The sequence below is a fragment of the Mustela nivalis genome (assembly GCF_964662115.1).
Source record: "Mustela nivalis genome assembly, chromosome: 14".
NCBI classification, from domain to species: Eukaryota; Metazoa; Chordata; class Mammalia; order Carnivora; family Mustelidae; genus Mustela; species Mustela nivalis.
The window spans coordinates 87,969,051-87,990,912 of NC_139033.1; the positions used below are offsets into that span (position 1 = coordinate 87,969,051).

At 48.5% G+C, this 21,862-nt stretch overlaps 1 protein-coding gene across 2 annotated transcripts in view; it reads left to right on the plus strand.

Moving 5' to 3' along the window:
* The window catches only part of TBC1D10A (TBC1 domain family member 10A), a 31,084-nt gene that overhangs the window by 2,838 nt on the left and 6,384 nt on the right, over positions 1–21,862 (plus strand). The window contains exons 2-3 of one of the 2 annotated variants that reach the window (XM_082699025.1): positions 17,072–17,171; positions 20,909–21,016. In XM_082699025.1, the coding sequence (XP_082555151.1) occupies positions 17,072–17,171; positions 20,909–21,016 (208 nt within the window). The remainder of the gene's footprint in view (positions 1–17,071; positions 17,172–20,908; positions 21,017–21,862) is intronic. The other variant, XM_082699026.1, reaches the window with a different exon arrangement.

A 21,862-nucleotide genomic window follows, 5' to 3' on the forward strand; every position in this document is an offset into this window, starting at 1 on the left:
TGAGGTGGAATTCCAGGTTCCCTCCTCTCTCCCTGCCTCATTTTCTTGACCCTGTTGATCAACCTAAAATCTCTGGTGTCTGAAAACTTGGCTGTTCCCTTAGTTTATATTGTGGTTCCAAAGAAGCCAAAAGTAAGTCCCTGCCCAAGGCCAGAGGAGGGGAAGTTATGGGAAGTTTCAGGGTGACTGCTCTAAAGCTAAACTCGTGGTTAAGGGCTAGGAGTCCATGTGCTATCCCAGAGAAGTGAAACATTAGCACTGATGGCTGCATGGAGAGGGCAAGGACTCTGGCTCCAGATTAAAGGTCCATTTCAGCCACCCTGGACCAAAGGTTGTCTCAAGATGGTCAGTTTTGGCAGTTGCCAGGGGCTTAGGGGGTGGGGAAGAAAGCAGATCAGAGGCTACCCTGCTCAGGTAACTGTTATGTGCCCAGCATGAGTAGATTGTAAAATCATAGACTGTTAAAATTGGAAAGGATCTCAAGAGATTGACCCAGCTTAGTCCTTACTCTTACAGATGAGGAAACTGAGGCTCAGAGGGGCCTCTTAAAATCACACAGCTTATTAGTTGGCAGAACTAATGAGTCCAAGGTTTCTCATTCCTAGGTCAGGACAGTTTCCTTTGCATTCACCATCCATTAATATGGCCTATGGCCCCAGCAGAAAATCATGTGCTGGATAGGTGGAACAGAAGGTTCTTCGCAGGAACCTGCCTGCCCTCATCTTCCCCGACTTAGCTCAGCAGTGTAGGAGGCTAACAAGGACAGGCCAACAAGGGTAAGAATATGCTATCATCACCTGTTTGTTAGAATGATCAGCTTGAGGGCTGAGACCAGGCTTATTCACCTTTTTCTACTCAGGCCTGCAGAGAAGTATGTATTTAGTATGTATTTACTGAATGACATTTACTGACAGACATTTCAAGTCAGAAGGCTGAAAGTGACCTTAGAGATGGCTATCATCATACAGATAGGTAAACTGAGGCCTGAGAGAAGTGATTAGCCTCACCTCTTCAGTCTTTTAGAATCAGAACCAGAAAATGAGCCAAGGACTCCTGATTCCTAGCTCTAGGCCCTTTACAGTTCTTCACTTGTCTGTCTTTTGAGCCTACTCTACAGGATATCTTTGGTGAGCCTGTAATAGTCTCTGCTTTCTTGTGAGCATTACCCAGTAAGTAAGGAGAGACAAGAAAGCAACCAGCCAGGGAAGGGCCCTGTGGTTGGCATGGATATAGATGGAGGTGCTGACAGCATTAGTTCATTTGGCTTGGCTGGGGGCTGACCTGGTTGTTGAAGCCCTGGAAGGACCAGAGGAGGAAAAAGAAGTGTTTCCAGCAGGAAAGGGTGGGAAGAGTGGTGTTACCATTCCTATCACTTTGGGGTAGGAAGAACAGATCTATATGGGAAGGTCTTTCTGTAGCATAAAGGAGGTAGTCAGAGAAGGAAGGATACCAGTTGGATACCAGGTCTTCTGGGCCAAGGGAGATGGCCTGAGAGAGGTGGGTTCCTGACCTCCGTCTTTTCCCATGTGATTGCCAGGACTGGCCTGCTAAGGCTGGAGCTTCCCACCCAGTTTCAGTCTTCTCAGTGCTGCAGGCCAGATGAGGTGAGGAGCTATGCTTTCTGGGATCCCGTGGGTGTTGGCTTCCTGCTAGGGGAGAGAGGGATCTGAGCTGGGTCCAGAGAGAAACATCTGGAACAGTAGTATTGTCTTCTGCTGATTCAGTTCTCCTGTCCCCTGGGCTCTCCACTATTCCTAGCCAACTATGGCAGCCCTGTGGCTTTGGAAATCATAGAACTGGCTTAATTGGCATCCCTATAGTTTGGTCTATGCCAGTTTTTGTTGGGGCAGGGCCAGGGCCCTCCTGGCAGGCCAGAGCCTGTCTCCCTGCCTTCCCACCACCTTCTCCAGCTTATAAGCTCAGAACATCCTCTTTTCTTGAGCTTTATGGTTCCCAGGAGAGCATGGAACTGGCAATGGAGTGGTCCCTGGGTGGTCCATCTGGAAGGAGGCAGCTGCAGATGTGGAGCCCTGGTCTGTGACTCTAAACCACAGGCCGTCCATTTTCTCTTTCTCTAGCTTCAAAGAAAAATCTGGTTTGGTGGCCTTTGTGGGTGTTCTGGGGCCTCAGACAAGGTTTGACTTGGTGAAGCAGGAGAGGAGACCAGCGCACCATCTGCTGCCCTGGGAAGGTGCCTGTGTGTCCGCCTGCTAAGAAATCCTAAGCTGTGGGAAAGAGATAAGGCGGTGGAGCCTACTTGATGTTTTGTCCTCCCAGCATCTGTGTCTGAAACAGAACCTCCAGAGGACCAGTGAGGCCTGGCTCTGGTCCAGCCACCCCATCTGTTTACACTGAGGTGGGGGAAAAAAGATGCTTTGTGTTTCTCTCTTTACACAAAAACTCTGGAGTCTGTTTGTCTTTGTGACTTTGGACATGTTACTTCACTTTACTAGGCCCCAGTTTCTCGCTGTGAAATGGTTGTGATAATACTGATTTTTGCAGGGGTTTTTGTGAGGTTTACAGGAATTGATGTTTGAAAAGAGTCTAGCACACTGTAGGTGCTCAGTGAATGTTCTTGCTGTTGCTTCTGCTGCTGCTGCTTCTCCTCCTCCTTCTTTCTTTTTTCAGTAATCTCTATACCCAGCATAAGGCTTGAACCCATTGTCCTGAGATCAAGAGTTGCATGCTCTTCTGACTGAGCTAGCCAGGAAACCCTGTTCTTGCTCCTTTTTAAGATTGGAGTGGCTAGTGGTTATGCCTTTTTCATTTTCTACTTGCATCTCTAGATACAGTGATGAGTGTCAGTGGGGTTCATTCCCCTGTGAGCAGGAGTGAACTGTAACCAGTGTTGTACCCTAACTTTCCCCTGAGAGGGGTAGTTACCGCCATTATATAGGTGAGCATACCAAAGATCTGAGAAGAAAGTTTCTGAGGTTTGCCAGCTGGTAAATGGCAGAACTAGGTCTAGAACCTGTTTCCCAATGCTAAATGCAGTGACTAAGCCTTGCTTAGGTGGCAGCAGGCAGATGACAGGTGCTCACTAGTCCCTGAGGCCCCCACACCCAGAACAGGAGTTAGCAGGAACTTGGCTACCTCCCCATCCTGGTGTGGAGGGCAAGGTAGGTCTTATGACAGCAAAAGTCCATAGCCAGCCAGGTCAGAGAAGGACCCAGTGAGAAAGATCCTTGGGAGGCCCTGGAAGCATGACAAGATGAAGCCTGGTCTAGCTGTCCCATAGGCCAGAGTCCATGCTGCATTGCTGTTGACCCCAAAATACTGCTGAATGGTCATCTGACTTTGATATCCATTCTGTGCCTTTGTTTCTTTGTAGCTAAGGCAGTATTATGTTTCCTGTACAGGTGAGGAATCCCATGTTCGGAAAAGCCTTGCAGTTAGTTAACTTTGGAGCCAAATTAAGGCGGAATCCCAGATCTTCTGATTAGGGTAGCCCAGTGCTACCCTACATGTCACTCACTGCCCATTCTTTTCCTGACTCAGCCATTTGAGCCTCCAGGCTAGGATACATTGTCCACCAGAGCAGAACCCAGCCATTATCCACCTATTGTCAGTGCCCTAGCTGATTACTTCATCCTACAGGCAGTACACATGAGGGGAGGACACCTCCTTTAGCGGCTTTGCTCTTCCAGGCCCAATGACCCTCCCTGGCAGGGAGGAAACTGTCCTGTCTGCCCCAGTGGCAAACCAACACTCCTGATGCTTCACCTGCTTAGAAGCCTCCTATCCAGGATTTCAGGGCAGCTGCCAAGTTTGGCTTTAATCTAGCTTACCTTTCTCTTTCCCTTCTTCATCCCACCCCAGCCTCTGCATGCCCTCTGAAGCTCCTCTGAGACTGTCACAGCTTAGTTCTTCACTGCTCATCAGGGAGGGAAGTAGGCAGCAGACTCAAGAGACTGGGAGAGAAAGCCAAGGCTTACTTTTGCCAGCTTATCCATCTTAGTAGTGAGTTTATTTACCAAACATTTATTTATTATTTATTTATTTTTAAAAGATTGTTTATTTATTTATTTGGTAGAGATCACAAGTAGACAGGCAGGCAGAAGATCTGGGATTCCTCCTTAATTTGGCTCCAAAGTTAACTAACTGCAAGGCTTTTCCGAACATGGGATTCCTCACCTGTACAGGGGTAGGGGGCGGGAAGCAGGCTCCCTGCTGAGCAGAGAACCTGATGCTGGGCTGATCCCAGGACCCTGGGATCATGACCTGAGCTGACAGCAGAGGCTTAAACCCATTGAGCCACCTAGGCGCCCCTACCAAACATTGAGCATCACTCTGTCAGCCCCTGTGATTGGGACAAAGGCTACAGAACTGAACAAAGCATTTGTGTCTTGTTGCCCTCAAGAGGATCACAGACTTGTTGGAAAATAGAACCACAGACAAATCATTACAGTGTTGAGCAATAAAGACTATAGTTGAGGTGTGCGGCTTCTTTGAAATATATAGGAAGAGGCAGCCAGCTTCATCTATAGGAGCCCAGAATGAAGTGACATTTGATCCAGGCCTCAGAAGGAGCAAGGAAGGGCATTTCATTGGGTGGGAGGGTACCTATCTGCAAAGTTCCCCTAAAAACTGGCTGTTTGAGAAATGTAGTGTACCAAGAGCAGAGGTGACAAGAAGAGAACAAGGCAGGAGGAGGATGTGAAGCAGGGGGAGACTAGGAAAATAGGTTGGAAGGACCGTGCCTAACCTTCAATGTCAGACTTAGGCCTCCTTTGTTTCATCAAGGTCAGTCTGGTGCTGGTATAGAGAGCAGCTGGACCACAAGCAGTGAGATCAGTTGGGGGAGTTCAGGATAGCCCAAAAGGGCTATGGAGAGGCGTGGAAGAAGTTTGGAGCTATGAGGATGAAGAAGCCAGCAAATCAGCAAGGCTTGATGCCTGACTGGCTTTGTGGACTGATAAGGAATTGGGAAGGCTTGGGACAAGCTGAAGTGGCCCTGGCCTCTCACAGAACCCATACTAGGGCCCTTTGACCACAGGGAGGGTAGGCCAGCTGTAGCCTTCCTCTGAAGTGGACATTGGGCTGCTGCTGACTTTGCCTTGTCACAGCCTCAGGCTCCCCAAGGTGCCTGGCATGGCTGGTATGCCCAGAACACATCAAGGGGTTCTTTGTCTCTCTCCAGTAGGAGAGCGGGTTAGCTGGCCTGGTTGGGAGGGGCTGGGTGAGTGGTACTGAGCTTTGTGCTCTCTGCCGGGTAAACATATTGGATGGCAAAGAAAGCTACAAGAAGAGCTCTCTCGGGGCGCCTGGGTGGCTCAGTGGGTTAAAGCCTCTGCCTTCAGCTCAGGTCATGATCCCAGGATCCTGGGATCGAGCTCCGCATAGGGCTCTCTGCTCAGCGGGGAGCCTGCTTCCTCCTCTCTCTTTCTCTCTCTCTCTCTCTGCCTGCCTCTCTGCCTACTTGTGATCTCTGTCAAAATAAATAAATAAAATCTTTAAAAAAAAAAAAGCTTAAAAAAAAAAAAGAAGAGTTCTCTCTTCTTCAAAGAGAGAGGGGAAATGCCTGAGGGCATGGAAAACCAGCCATAAGGTGGCATGCAGCTGGAGAGGGTAGATGTGGGGCTTTGGGTATAGATAAACTGATCAAGTCTGCGCAGATGGCAGCCAGGGCCAGCTTGATCTCTCCCTGAGTCTTTATCCTATTCCTGGAGCTGGGTCCTCAGCTGGGGCAAGTGGAAGTAAGTCCTAATTGAACACCTTAGCACTTAGGGGCATCACCAGTCATTTCTCAGAGGTGAAAGATTCTGGCTGGAAATGTGGGTTTAGGCCAGTAGTGGGAAAAGATTGTGAATGAGGCACAGGAGTCAAGCTGCTGGTGTTGGCTCCACCACTGACCCCTTACGGTGTGTGACTTAGGTATGTCCCCTCTCCTGACCATGAGACTGATGCTCCCTGTTTCTCACTGAGCTCTTACTATGTGTGCAGCTGTGTGCTTGGCTAGGGGAATGCAGACCTGGTCCTGCCCTCCAAGGGACATAGAGCCTAGCAAGGAATTCAGATATTCAATAGGTAATTAAAGGTGTGGCCTGTGTGCAAAAGGATCGTGAGGATCAAATGAGATAACTGGATTAGGAGCATAGCATATACAAAGACTGCTGAACAGGGGTCAGGAGATCTGAGTCCCCCGAGCCTCCTCGTTGGATCCCTAACTAGTTGTGTGACCTTGAGAAAGTTGTTTAATCTTTGTAAGCCTCAGTTTCCCTCACATATAAACCAAGGCAGTTTTAATGGGATGATGCTGAAGAGCTCTTTTGCTTCTAACATTCTGAGACTGACCTTGAAGTATATGAAAAGTGCTTTTTTATGAGGTACCATGCAAGTGCATAGGGTCGTCATGGCACAGCCCACAGAGGCCAGTTCTTCCAGCATGCTCTGTTCTTCCTATAGAGGACCTCTCTTTGTGTGTAGGACCAGTAGCCCCCATGATTTCAGGAGTGTAATCAAATCAAAGGATACTTTCCTTTGTCTAGCTCCTCAGTGTGCAAAGTGCTTTCATTCCCATTGTCTTGTGGTAGTCCTTACAGGAGCGATGGGAAATCTGTAGGGTAAGTTTTATTTTCCCTGTTTACAGCCAAGGAAACCAAAGTTAGGCAAGTGATGGAATTGGGCCTGGAACCCAAGAGTCCTCATTTCCAGTTTTCTATCTTACCAGAGCTGGTGGCCACTGTGTGACCTCTTTGGCTCCTCCCTGTCCCAGCTTTAGGACTTCAGTCCAACCATAAGTGTCTTGCTTCTCCTGGTAGGCATCTCAAGTTGTTTGAGGTGTGATGCATGGTACACTTTCTGTCCCAGACCTCCAAACACAGCTCCTCACATGTACCCTAAGACAAGGCAAGACCAGCTGGCTAGTGAGGGGGCCCAGGAACATAGTGTGGAGAACTCTTGTTCCTCCAGAGTGCAGTCTGGACCCTGGGCTCTGTGTGTCCGGGAGTTATCTTTCCCAGCCCAACAGTTTTGGAGGATGCTGCTTCTTTTCCTTCCCCTTCTGTCTTTGTTTCACAAAAAGGGAGAACCTAAATCTGGGACCAGGAGAGCCTGGGTTCAAGACGTCTACCAGCAGACCTGATTTCAAGTCCTGGCTCTGTCACTTTCTAGTCATGTGACCCCTCTGAGGTAAATGGCCAGTTGGTGGCACTGGGAGAAGAGGAGGTGTTATGAAGATAAAGAGAGGTGATGTTGGTAAACACCCAGCATAGTGTGTGCCACAAAGTAAAGATACAGAGTGGCTCTTAAAATTCGAGTGTGAATTGTGTGAATTCAGGCCTTTGGCATAATGGTGAAGATCCAGATTCCTTCATGTTCTCTGCTTACCACACTTGGGGCCTCAGGGGTAAGGAGTCCCACTCAGCTTGTGGTCTGGAGCTTTCTGACCTCCCAGGGCAAGCTGGGAAATCCCCCCCTCCCCAATCAGTTCCTCTTTGAGTTATTTGGAACAGAGTCCTCAGGTGACCCTGACTTGGAGGATATATGATCTTTTTTCTCTTTGGTCTGTGAAGATAAAACAGAAGTGAAAATAGAGGTGTGTCTGCTGAAAAATTCAACTTGAAGCCAGCAACCATATTGCTGCTTGGGGTCTCAGCCCCCTGGGTAATGACAGTCACTTGGAGAAGAAATCAGAACTTGCATCATAATTGCCACCACCCTCCTTCTATACTCCATGTGGACTTTCATCCCAGGTTTCCTGTCCTGCCTCTGAGTGACCCCTTCCATCCTCCCAGCATAGTCACATGATAGGGCCATTGTACAGAGAAGCCTGCATGGTGGACCAGGCTGGACCATCATAATCCCCAATAACAGAGGGAGATACCAAATCTCAGAGAGGTAAAGTGTCTTGCCAAGCATCACAGTTTATGGCTGTGAGTCCATCAAGTTCCCTGGGATCAGGGCTAGTGTGCCTGTAGGCCAGTGGTCAGCACTCTGTGCTGGAGTTGAGTGACAGAGTAGGAGAAGAGCGGGGCCTCAGTTCATCACCCAGGACTATCTTCTGCTCACCTTGTACCTTAGATAGTTACTTGCTTGCTGAAAACATGTTTCTTCATCTTTGGAAGGTGGTGGGGGTTGAGGGGTGATAATTAGAGGACCTATTTCATAGGCTTGTTGTCAGGATTAAATGAAATAATGTAAGTTAAGTGCTGAGTACCATGTCTGTTTTATAGCAAGTGCCTGGTTAAGTGCTCTAACAGATATTAGGTTACATTAATTGAGTATTAGAATTGTAATGTTATAAAAGGCTGTCATCAAGCACATCTGTGTTCAGCCTTGTGCTGGGCTTCAAGGAAGATCCAGAGCTGGTATAAGGCCAGAGAGGAAATGTTCTTTATCAAGTACTTTCGGTATTTTACCCACCTGATCTCAAGGTAGAAGATAGTATTCCCATCTCACTGTGGAGAAAACTGAAACACAGAATTCCTGAGATCACAAAGCTAATGATTCTATCAGCACACATTTATTGGGCACCAGTTCCATACAGGCTCTGTTCTAGGCCCAGGACACACTGTGGAGAATGAGATGAGCAGAACCCTCCAGGAGCACACCTTCTTATGGAATGCTGCCTCAGCAGAGCAATGGTCCGGTGGAGAAGCCTTACCTGCTCCACTAGACTGCTCACATTCCCTAAAGAAGCCGTGCCCTTTTCTGTTAACTTGTGCTTAACTGGGTCTCCTGCCTGCTGTGCCTTTTCTCCTTTGAAGACCATCTTAAAAGTCAGCTCCCCTTTAAAGCTTTACCTGAATAACCCCCCAACCACTATCACCACCTTGGGGGCTTCTTGTAGTTTCTTAGCACTTCCCACATACTTCTGTGATAGCACTTCCATATATACCAGTTATCCACTCATCCATCTGTTTCCTCTGCCAGATTGACCTCTTCAAGGGCATTTTATTCTTCTCTTTGTAGATTCAGGCCTGGAGAAATGTGTATAGAATATAATGAGGAGCTGATTGTGTTCTGTCCCTGGAGTAGTTAGGAAAGGCTTTGTAGACATGAGAGGGAGTTCTGAATGAGGCCTTGGAAGATCAGTGGGACTGAATTGGAGTGGGGGCAGGGGTGATGGAGGGCGGTTTCAGGAGAGGGCCACCTACAGATAGGGCTGGGGAAAGAAGAGGGATATTTAGAGAAAGTAGGAGGGCCTGAGAGCCAGAGCCTTAGGTTTCTGTTGGACAAGGAGGGCAGTAGGGAGCCTGGAAGGAAGCAGTGAGTCAAACAGTGAGTCAAAAATTAATTGGTTAAGATGTATCAATAAGATCTAGCAGTTTAGGTAAGGATGGGTGAGGGGGCTGTACATGAGTCAGGATGACCCCTGGGTACCCACAGTCAGATTGTGATCTGGGGACCTGGTTGCCTGTGGGAAGTTTCAAACACTACTCTGCCTGCTAAGGGAAGGGGTTTGGGGAAGGGAAGTTTTCTACTGAGAATAGTCTCCATAACCTTCTGCAGTCAGTCCTCAGGGAGAGCTGCCCTGGGGGTTTTTGCCATGGTCTGTGCCTGCCCCTAGCCAGGTGGGTGGGGTGGGTGGGGAATGGGGGGAATGGGGGTTCCTTGCTTTTTGGAGCCAGCAAGGCTGATGCCTAAAGGAACCATTTCTTCCGCCTGACATCAAGAGGGGAGGAGCTGAACAGAGTGGAGAGCTGGGCAGAGGCCCAGGGCACCAAGGCCAGTGAAGGGTGGAGAGAACCTGTTTACCATTGTGTACTCACCCAGTCTGGAAGGAGCAAAGCCAGGGAATTCCTTATGGGGAAGGGAGGCAGGACCAGAACTAGCTTGCACTGGGAATTGGGGAGAATGAAGCAAGCCAGACTCTCACCCAGACAGAGAGGCTGGACATTGCCCTAGCCTTAAGTCAGTGGCTGCCAGACCGCAGGAGGGAGCGCCAGGCTGCTGCAGACCATCTTCCTTTTCCACACTGTCTCACAGCATGGCCTCGGGCGGATCACTTACTCTATGGGCTATAGGCCTCCATGGCTGTCTGGGAGGAGGTAGTCTCACTGGGTGATCTCACAGTCTTCCCAGCCCTGTCTGTCAGCCATTTGCACCCCTCCCCCCTCCAACCCACCCTCTCTTGCTTTCCAGTTTCCTATCATCAGTTATTATGGAGCTGGGATAAAAGCTATTTATACTTTCAGTCATTACCACCTCTTAGGTTAATGAACTCCTGAGGTTGTTACCCAGCGTGCAAAGTAGGTCAGCCTTTTGTTTATCCTCACTTTTTCCAGCTCTGGGAGAGTGGAGCTCCCCCACCCTTGTCCCTGGATCTGTCATTGGCTGTGCTCTTTCTGTACGTCCACTTCCCAGTTTTCCACACTTTTTTGTTGCTCATTCCTGTCCTTCTCAACACAGAGGGTAGTGATTCTCTGCTGGGTGCTAAAAAAGAGAGAAGAGAATGTGACAGGCACTGAGGCCTTTAGGTTATATTGAGGCCAGGTGGTGAGACACTTTATATTTATTGGATAATTTAGTGCTTAAGTGGCAGCTTCCATTTCCAGGCTGTGTAACCTTGGGCAGATTACTCAGCCGTGCTGAGCTTTAGTTTTCTTGTCTATTAAATGGAGATAATAAAAGCTACTTCCTTGGGGAATTGTGTGCATATGTGGTACTTGGCAGAGCTACTTCATGGCCAGTGCTGGAAATGTGTCCACTCTTACTGCCTCATGTGACCTTTACTGTTGCCCTCTAAGGAGTTGGCATTGCCCCCATATTACAGACAGGGAATCTTCTCAGAGGGGAGCAGCCTGCCCACTTTCAGACAGCTATAAAATAAGATCTAGAGTTGGGATCAGAAGCCAGGAATTACAGTCTCTATGTCATTAAGTAAATTACTTAATCTCTCTGGGCGTCAATTCCTTCATGGGTAAAATGGGCATAATTTGCCCTGCTGCATGTGTTTGTGTCTGTGTGTGTGGACCAGTCAGATGAGAAAAAGGATATGAAAGTAGTAGGTAAGCTGCAAATACCAGTCACCTAATAGCTACCATTTGCTGGCTGCTCACCAGGCTGGGCCCTTACATATATTTATTCCTTGTTGCAGTCCTATGAAATCTGAGGTGTGTATTATGGTCCCACTTAAAGATGAGGAATTTGAGACCAGGAACTTGAGTATTTTGCCCAGGGTCTCCCAGCTGGAGGAGCTGGAATGGAAACCTAGGTTGGTTGCCTTCAAGATACCCTCTCTGTTCACTCTCCCCATTCCCCAGCTGGCCTCCAGTGGTTGAGGTGAGGAGAATCAAATCCTATAGTCTATGACCTTGGGCTTTCTTTTTGGGCTATGTTTCTCTTCAAATGAAGAGGCTTTCTGTTTGGGTTGGAGAGTGAGGCTTGGAAGAGGAGATTAAACTGGGGGTTCCTTGGGTCCAAGATTTGTCTTCCACCATCGGATGAAGGGGGCATGGGCACCATACCTGGCTGACTGCCAGCCAGAAGGGCTGAAGTATGCTTAGGCAGAAGGCAGACAGCTAGAAGGACCAGTAGGGAGAGAGCCAACAGTCCTTGGTCTTATAGCCTGGGGAACTGGCCTTGTTCCTCTGAGCTCTTGCAAACTTCGGCTTCTCGGTTTGGGGAGAAGGCCAGGAAACTGGGAGCCTACAGACCATGGGGTCAGGAGAGCATCGCTGCTGCTTTGGGCCATGGTCTGGCATAGCACAGCTAAGTCTAGCTCAGCCTGAGAGCTCAACAGAATCTGGGATCAGTTACCCCCTGGCTGCCCACTTTTGTCTGCTCTTTGCCTTTCTCCCTCAGGAGGGAGTGGCCGGCAAACAGCACATTGCCCAGGCTTGCCGTTTCCTTACTGAGGTAGTGCTTGGGAGCTGTGCCCATCCAGCATATTGGCCTCACTGAGCATTGCTGCGTATAGGCAGGCTGCTCCCTGGGGCAGTCGCAGCATTGGGGATGGGGATGGACTGTCTCCACGGACTTGGGCACCAAAGATAGAGCCCCACAGTGGCATCTGGAGAACGGCTGATTTCCTCACAGTCTTCCCAGGGGAGTCCAAAGCAGCATATGAGTCACTGTGGCAGAGGGGAAGCCCTGGTTCTACCACCTAACTTAGTAGCTTTGTGACTTTTCCCAAGTCATATAACCTATCTGATTGAGTCAAGTTTCTCATGTGCCAAATAGTAATTAATCTATTAATTAGCAAGGGATCTGCCTCACTGAGCTATTAGTGGCACAGATAAAATTGGTATAGGCTGAAGTGGCTTATAGTCCTGAATGCAATTCATATGAAAGTGATGATACCATGAAGAAAAGCAAGCAGGAACCTGTTAAATACCTATGAGATGCTTGGTGGGAGTTATAAAAGTTCAAGACCAGTCCAGTTAGGGAGGAACAGTGCTAAGCAATATGAGCAAGTTGTAATGAAGTGTTCGTTTCATCTCTTGATTCATTAATGAATTACTGCTGAAATCAGTTTTAGGGGATTGGGACCAGCATTAAAAAAGGACAAAAGAAATAGACTAGAATAATATAAAATTAAAATGAAAATTTCAGAGTGCATGTAAGAGTAAATTATTTCATAAAATGTATTTCAGTTATACATGTGTGTATGTGTGTGTAAAATCTAAGTATAAAATGTATTTCTTATTGTGGATCTCAGTTTTAAAACTTTGAGAAATGGTATTCTAAGTCAAGATAGAGGTCTTCAGGTTGGAGGACAGTTAATGTAATCGGGGCAGGCATGGAGGCTATGTGGAGGCTGAGGGCTTACCCTGTAGGAACAGAGGAGTATAGTTTAAGGGTCAAGAGCCTGGGCTGTGGAGTCAGGCAAGCCTGAGTTTGACTCCCAGCTCTGTCACTTCCAGCCATATGGCCTTGAGGGAGGCACTTAGCTTTACTAAGTCTTGGATTCTACTTCTGGAAAATAGAGATAATGGTATGGTAGGGTTATTATGAAATAGGAATAGGAAGAAATTCCTAAGTAGTAAGTGCTGTATAAATGGTAACTGCTATTGCTGCTGGTATTTCAAATTGTGGTTTTTATTGTTATATTGGGCTCTGAAGGAGTTGCTGTGACTTGGAGAGGGGAGAAGGGCCTTCCAGGTAAAGATGGATGGTTGAAAAGGGATAAGCACATGTGTACCTGGTATGAGACTGGTCTGACTGAGATTTGTGCCACCTTAAAAGAGGGTATTGAGGGGCGCCTGGGTGGCTCAGTGGTTGGGCCGCTGCCTTCGGCTCAGGTCATGATCTCAGGGTCCTGGGATCGAGCCCCACATCAGGCTCTCTGCTCAGCAGGGAGCCTGCTTCCTCCTCTCTCTCTGCCTGCCTCTCTGCCTGCTTGTGATCTCTCTCTGTCAAATAAATAAATAAAATCTTTAAAAAAAAAAAAAAAAGAGGGTATTGAGAGTATAGATAGATATTACCAGGAAAATTTTGGCATTGCACGGGGAAGAAAGTTTTAAGAGTAAAAGTTTCAACAATAGGGTGGCTTCACCTGGTGATAATGAGGCCCCATCCCTAGTGGAATCCTAATGCGGGTTGGGCCACTAGAGACTGTTCTCATTGGGCTCTTTTGATTGCAGAGACTCCCTCAGGCCACCTTAAAGAAAGAGGGGTTTTCTGAAGGGTAAGTGAAGCCCTTGAACTGACGCTCCCTTGATGTGCCATTTGGTACTTTAAACTGGGCATTTGGTCAGCTTCCCTGTCACGAGAAGCTGGCTCATGCTCTTCCTCCACTGTCACGAGGGAATTGCCTGAGTTAGCATTTACCCCATCATGCTATTTGCAGGGATACCCCTGATTCCATCTTCACCTCATCGCTCCTTTGTGGGCATCCTTTGAGGATCAGTTCACAATTAAGGTCATTCCAATCATCTAGGCAAATTGAGGTCCAGAGAGGGCACAGGGCTTACCTATTGTGGAAGGGATTCCTATACCAGACAGCAGTCTGATCAGATGCCTTTTGAGATCCTGACTGACTAGACTGAAGGATATGTGAAACTTCTGGTTTAAAAAAAAAAAAAAAAGGATAGATAGCCTGCAACTTTTCAGGGGGCACATCCTGTACATAAAGAGAAATCTACCTGCAGTTAGAGAGCATGTGATGTGCTGAGTGGTGGGTATAGCCAGACCTCTAGTGTCTTTCTTTTCACCATCTCCAGGTGGCTTAAACTCCTCTGCTATTGGAGGAGAAGCCACTCAAATGACCATATTTCCTCAAAATTTTCTCAATTTAAGGTTTTATTTTTTATTTTTTTTAAAGATTTTATTTATTTATTTGACAGACAGAGATCACAAGTAGGCAGAGAGACAGGCAGATAGAGAAGAGGAAGCAGGCTCCTGTTGAGCAGAGAGCCCGACTCGGGGCTCGATCCCAGGACCCTAGGATTGTGACCTGAGCTGAAGGCAGAGACTTTAACCCACTGAGCCACCCAGGTGCCCCTCAATTTAAGGTTTTAAAAGTCAAACGGATCTTTCAGTTTATGTATACATTTGAAGTAGTGATGGGGTTTTTTTTTTTTTTTTCAATTGTTTCTGAGAAGATCTTGCCAATTTAGTGGTATAGGTTAAAATCAGTAGTGTCTTAGAATCCAGGAAATATGGTTGTTTGTTTTGTAACCAATTGAAATTCGGTCTGAGGTTTGATGTTGGGGCTTTGAAACTGCCAAAGCCATTATCTGACATCATTTAAAGGAACACTGAACTTGAAGGTGTTCCCCTATGTATCTACAGTTGAGAGAATGGGTGTTTCTGAGGCCCTGTAGTCAGATCTTATCAACAAAGACAGACCTGGAGGGTTGAGGTATCAAATGGGCATATATTTAATCACATGGAAATTTACCGGAAGCTGGAACTCTCAGGCAAAAGCCTTGCCCTCTGTGAGCCTCTGTCTTCTCATCTGCTCAGTGGGAGGGTTGGATCAAATATTAGCCACATCCACAACTGCCAAAACTTCCTGTTAACATAGTGCGGCCATCCCGTTTCATTTAGTTAACTAGAATGCTCATCTGACTTGTATAAGCTAGTGGTTTGTAGGCGGGAGTGGGGAGGCAGCATGTCCTGTGATGTCTGGGCCTTTGGTTTCCGTTCCCTGCGTGTGTAGGGGTTGCCTGGAGACATACATCTGTCAGTTTGTAAATGTCTTGATATAAAGGTGTGGTCTCTGGTTTTCTTCTACGGGGAAGGAAAGGAAAGGAGTGTCCTCCTACCCTGATTGTGCCTCTAGGTAGTGAGAGGGTTAGCAGTTTAAGAAGAAGACCTGTATCAGTGTATTGGGGGGGGGGTTCAGGTTTGCCCCAGGCTGTCATTCCTCCTCAGCTATTCAGCTCCAAGGTTGCTCTCAGGACTTTGCAGTTCCCCAGATAAAGCGTACTAAAGAAGACCTGCCCTTTTGTGTTTTGGAGGCCTCTGCTCTGCCAAGGCCCCTCCCTCTGCTCTTCCAACCAGTAGAAGTCATAGCAGTGCATTTCCTTCCGTCAAAGAGAGAATTAGAGAATCAAGGCCTGGGCCAAGCCCTAGCCCTATCATGTCCTGTTCCTAAGGACCTCCTCCCAGCTGCCGGAGTGCTTCTGACCCTGCACTCCTTTCTGGGAGGTCAGGCAGGACTGAGTATGGGCTCTTGGCTAGGATCTAACTTGGGTCTGAGTCTGGGTTTTTCCACTGATTTGCGCTCTTTGATTCTGAGCAAGATACCCTCCCAGGGCATCTTACCTCTCAACATCCAGTACTTTTTTTAATTGGAAAAAAAATAAAAGGTTAAAAAAAAGAAAGCCAAGGGACGCCTGGGTGGCTCAGTGGGTTAAAGCCTCTGCCTTTGGCTCAGGTCATGATCCCAGGGTCCTGGGATCGAGCCTCGCATCGGGCTCTCTGCTCTGTGGGGAGCCTGTTTCCTCCTTCTCTCTGCCTGCCTCTCTGCCTACTTGTGATCTCTCTCTGTCAAGTAAATGAATAAAATAAAATCTTAAAAAAAAAAAAAAAAGCCAAAAGATCCATAATCCACAACTTTAAAAGTGATTTAAGAAGAGAACATGTATATGTGGTACAGAAGTATACACATACATTTTTTCCTTACCAATATTGCTCTGTAGACTGAATAAGAAAGCATCTTTAGAATACCCAGTCTACAAACGCTAGTCTCCTGCTCTTTGCCCCTCAGAGTTATGTGAACTCAGGAATTCCTAGGAACTCGCACCTTGCAGGAGGCTCACTCACTTGAAGCACACTCTGGCTAAGCCAGGGATTATGTCCCAGACTGCCTCAGCTGCTCCGGTGCCTGCCTGCCTGGGGAGGGCCTCCATGCTCCAGTGTTTTCCCCTGTGGCTCTAGCGGGCAGGGCCTCCATGCTCCAGTGTTTTCCCCTGTGGCTCTAGCGGGCATTCAGAGCCCAGCAGAATGACGGCACCATGAGGGCCCAGACTTTGTTCTAATCAAAGGGACATTTCCCCACAGCCTGCCCAGAAGCCCTGGCCCTAGAATAATACCAGCATAGCTGTGATAGCTGCTCAGTTAGTAGATGTACAAATACAAGTGATATTTGGTGAGGTTTTGAAGCATGTGTAGGATTTTGATAGGTAGAGACAACTTGGAGTCCATTTCAGCAAAGGGACTGGCATGAGCAAGGTTGAGAAGTGGGAGAGGGCCAGGGTATAACTGGGGAAACTATGAATAACTAGTTTTGCTGGAGTTCGAAGAAGTGAGCATGTTATTTCTGTACTAGTTTGACCTTTTTTTTTTTTTTTTTCCCCAATCTAGCTCTACACCTTGCGTGTAGGCCCTCTGAAGAGGCATATTTATCTAGATGGATCCAGGACAGGAATGCTTTGCTTTGGTGCACAGTTGCAGGCACTCAGACCTCTACCCCCAGAGAGGCATGGTGACCCCTATCTCCCTGACATGTTGGGGGAGTGGGCACTTAACCATGTCTCTTTGGCTTATTCCTTCTAGGGAGGGGGCAACATTCCCTATCGTCTGTGTTAGGATGTTCATGGGTTAGCAGCCCAAAGGGAACACAGGGTTGGAAGACAGAGGCAGGAATGAAGGCCTTAACAAGGCTGGTGGCTGGGGCCTAAGCCAGGGCCTTTGCTTCTTTTGGCACTTCTGACAGGCCCTGCCCTTTGCTCCACAGGCTAGAGGAAGTCCCCCTGGAGGTGCTGAGGCAGAGGGAGTCCAAGTGGCTGGACATGCTCAACAACTGGGACAAATGGATGGCCAAGAAGCACAAAAAGGTGAGGGGCCTGGCCTTGGGCCTTGGGCTGGGAGTTGGCAGCCTGGGGAAGAAAAGGAAGTGGGAGGAACTGTATCAGCTTAAAGGAGCAGGAGCTTCTCCAACTACCAGTAGCCTTGAGTGTCCCCATCTGCCAGCTCTGAAGAGGGAACAGAAGCTGGCTATAGGGCAGAGACTAGTCTACTTGGTGCTCCAAGATGACTTCAGAATCACACAGAACTTTGTCCTGGAGTCAAACTTTGTCCTGGAGTCAAACTTCAAAACCACTTATAGCCAAAAGCCCTTATTAGCAGCATTCCTCCAACCCTCTTGGGAGAAGTTCTTGCTGCTACCTATCAGGGAGGACTTTATAATACTAATAATAGCTAACATGTTGAACATTTGCAGTGCTGGATACTTGACTTGAGTGATCCTTACAACTCTTCAATGAGGTTGGTAGCAGTAGAATCCCTATTTTATGGGTGACCACATATCAAGGTTTGAACCCAGGCAGTCTAATTTAGTGCCTGCATACTTCATCACCACCCTCTAGATTAATGTGATGGGTTCCCTCTTGCTTCCTGGCCAAAGGAAAAAGAATAAAAGGTAACCTCACAGGGGCACCTGGGTGGCTCAGTGGGTTAAGCTTCCGCCTTCGGCTCAGGTCATGGTCTCAGGGTCCTGGGATTGAGCCCCAAATTGGGCTCTCTGTTCAGCGGGGAGCCTGCTTCCCTCTCTCTGTCCACCTCTCTGCCTGCTTGTGATTTCTCTGTGTCAAATAAATAAATAAAAATTTTTTAAAAAAGTAATCTCACAGTTGAATGGTCTTATAAAAATGAAAATACCCAGTGGTCCTCTCCTAGTTGGTCTTTCTTTAGACACTAGCTCTATTGCTCTGTAGGAACTCCTTGCCCACCACAGTGTTGATGCCCTTGGCCACCTGGGCAGGATCCAGTTACTCCCCAGCCTATTGAAGGCCTGTCTAGAATTCATAGCCAGGGTCTCTCCGTACAAGTTCCCAGGGCAGAGAGTGAACCTGCTGTCCCACTATTGTCACCTGCCATGCTGGTCTGGTCCAGGCTGGCACAGCTGGCTGCAGGGCCTAGCAGAAAGCTCAGGACTGAAGGTCAGATGTGGGCTTTGGCCCAGCCCCACTACCTTCCCCTCTTCGTGCCTATGACTAGCTGTGCAACTTTGTGTGTCACTTCACCCTCTGAGCCTCAGGTTACCTGGTTGAGTGATAATGACAGTCATGTTGGGAGGCTCCCATGAGCTGGTGACTTTAAGGTCCTATACCTATGGAGGGGAGGCACACCTAGACCTCAGCTCTTTCTTGCTATTCTATATAGGCTCTGTAGCATTCATTTTGTACTCATTAACCATTTTTCCTAAGAAAAATTTTTTTAAAGATAATTGTTCTCATCTGCTTCCTGCATGACTCTGGGGTCTATTTTCCTGCCTCTTTATACCCCTCAGGCCCTCACCTTGAGCTTCAGCTCCCTCTCCACTCTCTGTTGTGACTAGTGGCTGTCAGGGACAGCAGATCCTTCATGCCCCAGCCTCCCTTGCAAATGGGGATTCCAGAGGGAAGCCTTGGGGATCTCCTTTCAGCAGAGCAGGCAGCACTACTTCCTCTTTCCTTTTGCTTCCCTGGAACTGTGGTTAGAGGCCAAGTGCTCCCCCTACCCAGTAGGGGCCACCACAGGAGACTGTACCCTATCCTACCGAGAGGCCCTAGCCCTCTGCTCTCCATTCTTGCTACCTCAGCTATGGTCACCCTAGGAGCTTTTCCTGCCTGCCTTAACAGGCTTAGGCTCTCCCCGTGGTCAGGAAGTCATGGCACAGGAGGGACAAATCCTGCTTCAGGAAGTGGGTCCAGACCCAACACTTCTAGACTTATCCTGAGTCCCCAGGAGGGAACTTTATGGAGGAAAGGTTCTGGCTGGAATGCTACCTTGGAAGCCCTGTAGAGCTCTGCTTAAACAGTGGCCAAGGCCTCCCAGAGTTCAGCAGGCAGGGTGTGGCCTCACTTAGCTGTCAATCAGAGAATGATAATCCTTTGTGCTTTCTGTTTGCTGAAAACTTTCTCTGGCTTTATCTTTTCTGATCCCCACCATTGCCTCCTCTCTAAGGCAGGCAGGTGGCGCTTGCCATTCCTGTACTAAGGAGGATTCCAGAGGCCAGAGTGGGAAAAGCTGGCTGTACTCCTGGTTCTTCATCCCCGCCTCCCCGGCCCCGGCCTCTGTGAAGGCAGGGCGTCTTTGAGAACCTTAAAGGACTGAAGGTATTCCTGGGCTCCCTTGGGGCATGCCAACTATGACAGGGGACTGTGATGATGTGGGGGTCTGGCTCAGGTCAGGCTAAACTTGGCCCTGAAGAAAGCCTAAAGGACCTATGGCTCTAGGTCATACTATATCCCTTTACCAGAGTCTTCTCAGACCAACTGGCCTCCTTAAGGAAACCCTTATTCCACAGCAGCAGGAAACTATTCCCAGAGTCTGGGGCAGTTCTCTTCCACTCCCTTTCTCGCCCCCTCCTCGTCCCACCTCCTCACCCCCTTGAGTGAGGGGCAGTCCAGAAGCTTGAGCTTAGCTCCTATGACCAGCCACTCTGCTCTTCCCCCACTCCCTCCAGACTGTCTGCCTATCTCCTTCCTGGTTCTTGACACTCTCTGACCCTTGGAAAGTTTTCTCTTGTTTGTGCTGGTCATCAGGAAGGCTAGGCCTTCTGTGCTCCTCTGAGAGATTCCAATGGGACTGTTTGAGGGGGTTTCCAGGTGAGGGGAAGTTAGGTGTGAGCCGGAGCCCCTGGGGCTTCTGTGTCAGGCATTTTCCTGGGATGGAGGGGTGGAGAGGAAGGCGTTTATTGAACACAGACTGTGTGTCAGGCTCCCTGCTAGGCATTTTCCCACCTTTCTAATAGGATCCTAGGTATTGCCATTCTGTTCTTAACTATTTATGCAAATTGATTGGCTCAAGGTCAGCACATGCATTTGCTCTTCCCACTGCCCTTAGCTCCCATCTTCATCCCAGGCCAGGCTGCTTAGTGCAGGGACTGAAGGGACTGTCATTGGCCAGTACCCGTACCTCCATCCTATAGGAGTGGTGCCTCTGCTTTTGCCCTCACCCTAGGATCAAGGAGAGCAGAAGAGAGGATTCATGACCAAAACAAAGAGGGAGCCATTCTGATCAGCTCCCATCTTCCTTCTGAGTTCTGCTGAGTTCTCTCCCCTCTAGGTGGGTTGTATCCTGCCACATGGCTATTTAAATAAGCACCCTCATAGAAATGCCTAGGCCATGTCTCTGGGTCAGGGTCATCTCAAAAGCTACCCACCCTGCAACTACAGCTGTGCCCCACACCATGCAGATCTCTCCCTAGTGATGTCCCATGGGGCTTCTCCAGCTTGGAGGAACATTTTGCTTCATTTCCATTTTGATTCAGAAAATGGTCATAGGGATTCAGAATTATGTAGTAGACCTCAGGAATATCTGTTTCATCACTGGGTCAGGGGACAGGGAGACTGACAACACCTGGTAGCAGCATATCTAATTATAGTCATTATTCCCCTTGCCCCCTGGTATCCTGGGCTCTGCATTGTAGCAGTAGTAGCAAAAGGAGGGAAGTCCTTTTTTCTCCCCCCTTTTCTTTTCCTGGCCCACCAAACACCAAGAGAAGAGTGGGGCTGGCACACAGCCTCTGGAGGTGTTGCCTTAGTGGATGTAAGAGCACAGTCTTTTTTTTTTTTTTTTTAACTTTTAGATCCGTCTCCGGTGCCAGAAGGGCATCCCACCTTCTCTACGGGGCCGTGCTTGGCAGTACCTGTCAGGAGGCAAGGTGAAGCTACAGCAGAACCCTGGAAAGTTTGATGTGAGTAGCCCTTCTTTCATCTTACCCTCCCTCCCGCATCTCTTGAAGTCCTTCACGTGGCAGCAATCCTCCAGGTACTTACTTAGACCTCAGCAGTATGAGCCGATTAGTGAGCCCACCCATCAAATACTCCACTGACCAGGCCTGTCCAACCTGTAACTCCTGGGGGCTCTGCCCATCTGAAGCTCCAGCACTGAACAGGCTTTAGTGGGTTGGACCGATTTTCCATCCTCCATTCCATCTCTTTCTCTTGTCAACCACCCAGTTTTGTTTTCTTGGGCTCAGCAGACTACCTCCAAGCTCTTGGTCATCAGGAGGGGACCCTCAGACCACTCCCCTGACTGCCTTGGGCTCTGTGCTCTGAGCCTTTGAAGGACTGCCCTCAGGGTCATAGAACCCTCAGTAACTCTTGGCCTCCCATCCTCAACTCTTTTCTCCTGCCTCATCCAAGCTGGCCAGACATAGTTCACCCATGCTGCTAGTGAGGTTGTCAGGCTTAGGGGTGGATGAGTCAAACCAGTGTCCTTTGGGATTAGAAACCAATCAGTGACCAGAGAGGATATCCTCTGCAGGCATGCCTTTCCCTCTCTGCCCATTGCCCCTTGCCCCATGGCTGCCGGAGTAAGAATACTCCTCCATTCATGGGACTTCTTAGGGTCTACCTGGGCTGGGCAGCAGTTCCAGCATGTACCCCTGTGAGAGGCACTTGGCTCCCCTGGGGTTGCCCTTGCTTACCCACCAGACCTGGCCCCAGGCATCAGGGTTTCTCATAAGCTCTTAGGACTGGTGAGCGGCAGTGAGACAGAGCTGCCAGCTACCAGCTCTCTGTTGACATAGTTCATGCTT